This window comes from Meleagris gallopavo, chromosome 1, assembly GCF_000146605.3.
Source record: "Meleagris gallopavo isolate NT-WF06-2002-E0010 breed Aviagen turkey brand Nicholas breeding stock chromosome 1, Turkey_5.1, whole genome shotgun sequence".
NCBI lineage: Eukaryota > Metazoa > Chordata > Aves > Galliformes > Phasianidae > Meleagris > Meleagris gallopavo.
In genome coordinates this window covers 123,945,884-123,954,231 of record NC_015011.2, presented here as the reverse complement: position 1 = coordinate 123,954,231, position 8,348 = coordinate 123,945,884, and the positions used below count along the sequence as shown (strand labels likewise).

Below are 8,348 nucleotides of genomic sequence, written 5' to 3'. Positions count from 1 at the left end.
TTTTACAGGACATGCGCTAAGTTTATCTTAGACATCCTACAGAGATGTCATTGCTGCACCTCCCAGTATTGTGTTTCCTTTACCAGTCAATGAGGGATTTGGTAGTTGTCTCTGTGTAGACAATGAAATACATAGATAACAAGATAATAAGCCAATAACACAAAAAAATCTCTGTTTCTTTATTTCAAAGATTGAATTCCTTTAATACTCATTAAAAGTACTAGCTTGCCCTTTTAAAATAATTTTTTGGGAGAAAGGAATTTGAATCAGATAAACTAGTTTCATGCCCACTCTAACTTGAAAGATAGAAAGAAAATCTTAACTTGCCTCTTAAAACAGTCTTTGAGACCCCCCAGTTTATTTCTGGAAACATGCAGTTATGATACTAAAATTCTCCTTGTGTGATACTATATGATCAGGCACGAACTAGTTACTACAGCATATTATTTAAAATGAATGGTGACTGTACATTGTAAATAGTGTACTAAAAAAGTTCTATATGCTTGGAGTCATAGTTTGTGAACATAGAAGAAAAAAGAGATGATTTCAGTAGATCTGCCTGAGAATGGGATGATGGCCAGTTTCTGGAAGATTACAGTAAATATAACAAATTACACACCTATCTAGAGCATACAAGAAATAATATAACAAGGAAGGAATAAGTTTTAATGGAGAATCTTTCATTAGTGATTTTATAGTAAGATTCAGTGAATCATGATGAAGTAGTTGCATATATATATAATTTCTATTAATAAAACAAACAAAAATATTAAAGATACACTCTTATTTTACATTGTTGCATAATCATTAAAATTCAGAGAGCTATGCCAGCAACAATTCTAAATAATAAAATTAAAACTTGCTCAAATGTAGTCTGTAAATAAATCTTCAGACATAGTGCAAAGCAAGAACAATTAAAGCTTTATGCATTCAGAAAAAAAGTTGTGGTAAGAAACATTCTGGAGAAAACAACAGCTGGTATTTCCTATTGTAAGTAGGTCATTCTCTAGGGAAACACAAGAACTGGAAGACTGAATTGTCAATTTAAACAGTGATCTAGAGGCTATTTTTCCGTATTTTTTTTTTTAAGGAAATAAAATTCAGTGTCCAAATTAAGGCAATCTTCTCCTCAGGTTAGCTTTAGAAGAGAAATGATGGTCCCAGATTTCTGCTACAAGTCTATGGAGTCAAGATTTCTTGATGGTTTAGGAGTGACCTGCGATGACTTTTCTGATTATGGTTTGCAAACAAATAACCAGAAGACATATTTAGATCATGAGAAATAGACACAAACTGTGACTACTGCTGGGCAATTTTGGATGCACAGAAAAAATAAAAAATCTCATTTCTCAAGAAAGTATAGAGCAAGAAAGGGAGTCTCCTAATATGTTTGGGACATCATGTTGGCTAGAAGGCAGACAGGTGGAAACGTCCTGATCTCAAGTCAGCTGATACACTTTTTCAGATTTTATTTACTTTCTGCATGGAACAACCAAAATAATCTGAATATACAAATGCTGTGACATACTTCATTCATCTCCCACTCACTCTTCATAAGCTAACAGTAATACAGTAGCTGTCATACCTAACCTTAATCTGTCAAGGGAACAAACTCTGCTTCTGTTGCAAATCTGAGCATATACATAGCACATACACAGGAAGACTGGTTCCAAAATCTTATACAGAGAGGAGTGGATTCACAGCCCTGAGCCAGTCACTCAGTAGATCTGCCATATCCCAGGAACTGGTGTCCTCACTGCTACCAAGGAAGGGTCTTTTCGATTTCATAAAAAATTTGGCCACTATGCAGCAAGGATAATAGAGACAGTGAGAAACAGCAAAACACAGAACATTCTTTACTGCTTCCAATCTACTGACAGCTTTACCCAAATTCACCAATGACCAGTAGAGAGAAAAAAAATCTGTCTTCCATCTAAAAAACTACCAGAGTCTAGAAAGAATATTAAACATTTTTCCCTCTTCACTCTGCAAGTGACTCCTGACACAAGATGTATTTGCTTCTCAACACATCTAGAACAATGGTAATATACTACAAATATCATTTGCTTATGCCACTGACTGAAGTCTAATGCTTTGAAAGTCAGGTTTACTAAGACCATTATGGTCAGATGTTATTCCACTGGAAAAAGCAAGTATCTAGCAATATGCTAAAAATAATTGGTAAAAACTGAGATTCCAAGAAGACAGGCCAGCAGAACATGGGTATGTCAAAATGACTTACAGCAGACATATACAACATGTGGGACAGCTAGCAATGTGTCCCAAGCCCCGCCAACACGCCAACATATTAGTGGATCTTCCCCCACCAACCAGTCCAGCCAAACAACTGAAACACTGGTCCAAGCCAGCTCCTCTTCATTCAATGCATTCAAAAGGTTGGACACTTACATTATATAGATATTTGAAATAGATATTTGAAAGAGTGTTTTGGCTAAAGAAAAATTGGTACAAAAGGCCTAATTAAAAAAACTAGACTAAAGCAAAGGCTGAAGAGACAGCTATTTATGAATTTTTGAACTACAATGAAAAATATCTATATATTTTTCTTTTAATGCTTTTGTTACTTCTAAAATAAAATGGCTGATTTCTGAATTGCAAACACTCAGAAAAAAGTATGCGTCAATTTATTTACAAAATGGAAAAGAGGCAGACATGATGACTAAAATATATGATTTCAACAGCAGGGATTCTAATTTACAGCTCAGTGCATTGCCTAGAATGACTGTTCATGCCTTTGTAATTTCTCTATCTTATTTAGAGTACTCAATAAATTCAACTTCCAGATATACATAAAAAATAACAAAAATAATACTAATAAAATAACTCCTTATCTGAAAACCACAGTGACTGAAATACATATACTATATGCACACAGCAGGAATGATTCAATAGAGGAAAACAAAGAAGAAAGAAAAAAGGCATAAGAAATAAAACTTGGTTTTTGATATTCTTTTTTTTTACAGAAGTTCATAGTAATGCTGGTCACATTAAGTGATATACCAGCTTTCTAAATCCTCTGCTTTCTTGTGCAATATAGACTAATATTGCACCACAGTCACAATGTCCTGAATTTATCTTACTCTTTCATCATATCTTTTGTAAGATACAGCATCTCCAGAAATTTCACTTTGGGCTTCTCTTTTCTATGATATAAGAAGTCCACTGAGACTCTCAACTTCTAATGCCATTTAATCAGTCTGAAAAATTTTAATGAGCTCTGATGCAGAGAATATTCATAACTGTGAGATCAGTTAATTAATTTGAAATGGAATAAAATGCTAGGAAATACACTTTTAAATTAAGAGAGATTTAAATCATTTGGAATTTTTTTGATAGAACACACTGATTCTTCATGAGAGTTCTGACCCCTTATAGAAACAGAGGTTTTTTCCAGTATTAATGATTCTAATATTGTCTAGTCCAGCTGTTAACTATCCCTACCAGGCCCATTAAACCATGCCCCTCAGTGCCACATTTACCCTTTTCTTGAAAACCTCTAATGATTGTGACTTCATCACCTCCACAGGAAGCCTGTTCCAATGCATTATGATTCTTTCTGAGAAAATTTTTTTCCTAATAGCCAACCTGAACCTCCTCTGGCACAAATTAAGGCCATTACCTCTCTTCTCACCAGTTACATGGGAGAAGCGTCCTATCCCCACCTAACTACAACCTCCATTTAGGTAGTTGAAGAAAGTAATAAGGTCTGCCCTAAGCCACCTCTTCTCCAGACTGAAGAATTCCAGTTCAAATGGTCAAGTACACTGGGGTATGTTTTTGAAAAGAAGTTGATTCACATATTCAGAATGAAAAGAGGAAAAAAAAGTTTAGTTAACACTGTTCATATTATGACACATTCATTGCAAATTATTTCACTTTGCATTCCAAGAAAACACAAATACCAGTTGGTCTCTGAGTGAAAACTTAGAACATGAAAGGCTGAAGAATCTTAACTACTCAATCCTTATATCTTTGCATACATATTTTTTTCTCAACAATCCTACAGAGAAATCAGTAATCACAGTCTAAAACACTTAAAGTTAAAAATTAGTATGCAATGCATTTTCTGCTGTAATGAAACTCCAAAACATCAGGATTTATGTTTCACTCAGGATAGACAAGAAGTGAAAAAAATATTTTCAGGAGAACGACAATTTTATTTGAAATAAAAGTGAACACATACTCTCACTACCAATTTATCTTTGAGATATTCTCCCTACAGATTTCTATTTCAGGATCAAGTTTGCAAAGTTATGAAGGAGAAACTAAACATTGCTACAGATTGCTCAAACTTACCAGTCTTAAATCAGAAAACAAGAAATATGATCTCAGAGATTTAGAATGCAAAAGGAAAGAGATGGATTAGAAAAAATATATACCCCTCTTTTTATCAAGAAGTATCTTCAATATTTAGCTAAATCAGCCAGGAAGGTGTGAAAAGTGAGCTGATCCATCTTTAAATAACTCTTCGTAAACTTTGAGTAGTGAAGTTATATTTGAAGATTTATACAGAGAGGAAAATCACTGAACTTTCCTATGCACAGTACCATGCAGTAAATCAGAGTAATTTGCATTACAAATATTATAATACAGTGAAGGGGAATGACACTTTCCACCAACCTTACTTAAACAATATAAGCACCACTGGGTGGGGAGTGGGAGGGTGGGGAAGACATTGCTGATTTTTCAATTTTTTTTTAAAATCCTAATCTAAATGTTTATAATATTAAAAAAAATTATTCGGGTAATTTGTTCCATCGCCTCCTTACCTTCTCTGGAGGTGCAGGAGGGTGAAATCTCTTTGCACAAACTAGAAATGCATCAGGCTGTGGCTTGCCACCCTTCACCTCAGGGTCATCTCCCAGCACAATATGATGAAAAAGATTGAAGAAGTCTTTGTGTCTGGATGTTTTCATCTGAAATGTCACTTCAGCTGAGCTAGTGGCAACAGCTATGGGTATGTTGTGTTTGTGTAAATGTTGGATCAGTTTATTGACCCCTGCAAGACAAATAGATATGTACATTTTATTCTATATTTATATATACATATTTGCAGTTATATGCATTAAAATTTCTGCCTATTTACAACATATTTAGCAATATTTCAAAAATGTTGTCTAACTGAATTTAACAACCTATTCTGTCTGGTTAGTATTAAAGAGATTTCTTGCTCTATCTGGAAATGTTCTTGTTCCATCAAGGAATATTCCTTCAAGTATACAATGATTCCGACACCAAACGATAATTTTCTGAAAATATGCTGAAAATAACTTCAAAGCCTTTGCATCTATATGCCCATAAGAAGCTTACCTGATGCCCTCAACTTTATAAACATTTATTATTTCAAACATATCTAGAGTTATGTTCTTGGAAAAAAAAGAATAAATAAATAAATATCAAAGAAATATGCTCTTCTCATGGACAGGCACAGTCTTTAATTTCTGAAGCAGGTATCTAACTGGTTTAAACTAGCCCCTATGAGTGCTTAGTGTTTTTTATAATTACTAGATAAAGCAATTGGACAGAAAAGTGAAGCTGTCAATCACAGGTGTTAAAACCAGAGCTTTATCTATTGATGATGTGAACCCTGAGTAATGAACACCTTAACCACAATAGATAGAAATTTTAATCTGCTTCAATCTTCTAGTGAAGGTTAATGCCAAGAATGGTGAAAATACAGCAGTCACTGTAAGAAGGAAATACGCTTTGTTATTCAGTGCAAGTTTTGAATCTCCCATGCAAAGCCTTCAGTGCTTTTTCATAGCAGCATTCTGAACACGATACCTCTCTTTAGACTGCTAATTGTCTTCAGCCCTGCTGCATCAAAGCTTCAGCTTATCTGTCAGTGCATGTTTACTCTACATTTCTACTGGAGGTAGACAGCCACAGGAAAAGTGCTGTTGCTGAAAGGTTATTTACACAGGGTTCTCTCTTTTATGCTCTCAGCACAGGTCATGATTTCAGTGCATAAATGCATGTGTATTTACCTTCATTTTTTGACTTTCCTACCTATAAGATAGCTGTACCTAACACTGTCAGAGAACAAAGATTTACATTACTCAGAAAATTTACTTCAATAAAAATATATTCAAGTAATCATTTTAAAATTATATGTGCAAAAACAGCAAAATGGATTAGAAAAAAAAAAAACAGAGTGCACTCCTTTGCACTCACTTCCTAGTAGCAAACATAGAGTATCAACATCTATCTACCACACAGAGACTGATCTGTTAAGCTTCTTGGCACCATCTTCTATTCCTCCTACTGGATCAAAAGAAAAACGGTTCTCTATTTTTTTCAGTATTAGTTATGGAAGACTTTCCTGATGTGGTACACATACAATTAAAAACCCAGGCCATACAGCATAATTTCTTCCTGTAACAAGATCAGGAAGAAACTTCTTACATTGTTATGATTTATTTTCAAACATACTCTTTTCATTTTAAATAACAAAAAAAAGAGATAAATAATGTTATTTCTTCTATCCCTCTAAATATTAAGTTTTAGAAGAGACACAGATACTTACTATATTTCTGATGTAATAGTTACACAACGATGACTATTGGAAATAAAATTAGGTGAAAAGAACTGTACACTAAATTCAGATATGTAAGTTGAAAAGAGGAAGGATCAACTTTAAACATCAGCATGTTTAAAAACAGATAAATCATAAATGTCAATGAAATTAGAAACTTTTGGGAAAAAATAAATCAAACAAAACCTAAACCAATAGGAAGAAGTTACTATTCCTGAGACTACAGATATATTTTCAAGAAATATTCTGAACAACAAAATCCTTTGGCTAATTATCACACTTTCCTTTTCAGTGACCAATACAAACATGTAGTGCAAAAGTTCAGGAACTCAGATTCCCTTCCTTCTGTTCTCCAGACACAGCCCTAGCTCTCAGCCTCTACTCAAAGGAAGTGGTCCAGCTCCTTGATTGCCTTGGTGGTCCTGAAGTAGACGTTCCAGTATGTCCATGTCTTGCTTTGTACTAGGGGCCTCATAACTTGACACAACAGCATCACCAATGCTGAGCAGAGGGGAAGAATCATTTTTCTGGACATACTGGGCATATTTTGTCTGTAGGGATGCCATTCAGAGGGACCTCAACAGGCTTGAAAGGTGGGCCCAGGTGAACTTAATGAGGTTCAGTACAGCAAAGTGCAAGGTTTTCCACTTGGGCCGGAAGAATCCCAGGCATCCATACAGACTGGAAGGAGCAGTCCTTGTGAGCAGCCCTGCAGAGAAGGACCTAGGGGTCTTGACTGATGAAAAGCTTAACATGAGCCAGCAGTGTGCCCTTGCAGCTTGGAAAGCAAATGGTATCCTGGGCTCCATCAGAAGAGGGGAGGCCAGCAGGGACAGGGAGGTGATTGTTCCCCCCTATTCTGCTCTTGTGAGGCCCCATCTAGAGTACTGTGTCCAGGTCTAGAACCCCCAGCACAAGAAAGACAGAGAGCTGTTGGAGAGGGTCCAGAGGAGAGCCATGAAGATGATCAGGGGACTGGAGCATTTCCCCTGTGAAGACAGGCTGAGGGAGCTGGAGAAAAGAAGGCTGCAGGGTGACCTCATTGCAACCTTTCAGTACCTAAAGGGAGCCTACGAACAGGGGAATCAACTCTTTGAAAGGGTTGACAGCTGCAGGACAAGGGGAAATGTTTTTAAGTTGAGGGAGGGAAGATTTAGGTTGGATGTCAGGGGGAAGTTCTTTACAGAGAGAGTGGCGAGGTACTGAAACAGGCTGCCCAGAGAGGTTGTGGATGCCCCATTCCTGGAAGTGTTCAAAGCCAGGCTGGATGGGGCCCTGGGCAGCCTGGTCTAGTATTAAATGTGGAGGCTGGTGGCCCTGCATGTGGCAGGGGGGTTGGAGCTTGATGATCCTTGATGTCCTTCCAACTGGGGCCATTCTGTGATTCTATGCAGACAAGAATACCAGTCGTCCCAGGTTTGTGTCATCTGCAAATTTACTGAAGGTGCACTCCATCCCAACATGCAGATCACTAATGCAGGACTGGACCCACTATTCACCCCTGAGATACTTTGCTCACTACTGGCCTCCAACTAGTCTTCATATCACTGACCATTATCCTCTGATACACCTCACTGTCTGTTCATCCAACCCATGCTTCAGTAGTATCTCTATGAGGGTCTTAGACCTTATTGAAGCCCCCTGCTCACCTCTTTAATAGTTACCACATTTTACACTGAAATGGCATTATTCATTATGATGTGAAAATTAATAATACACTTGTAACACCCAAAACCTAATTAAATTAAATTAGGTCTCGAATAAACAGTGGCATTGTTAGTGACCAATTCTT

At 36.5% G+C, this 8,348-nt stretch overlaps 1 protein-coding gene across 1 annotated transcript in view; it reads right to left on the bottom strand.

The window, feature by feature from the left end:
- Nucleotides 1–8,348, bottom strand: part of PUDP (pseudouridine 5'-phosphatase) — a 51,186-nt gene that overhangs the window by 15,334 nt on the left and 27,504 nt on the right. Inside the window, exon 5 of the mRNA XM_031557255.1 lies at nt 4,791–5,020. Coding sequence (XP_031413115.1) covers nt 4,791–5,020 — 230 coding nt within the window. The remainder of the gene's footprint in view (nt 1–4,790; nt 5,021–8,348) is intronic.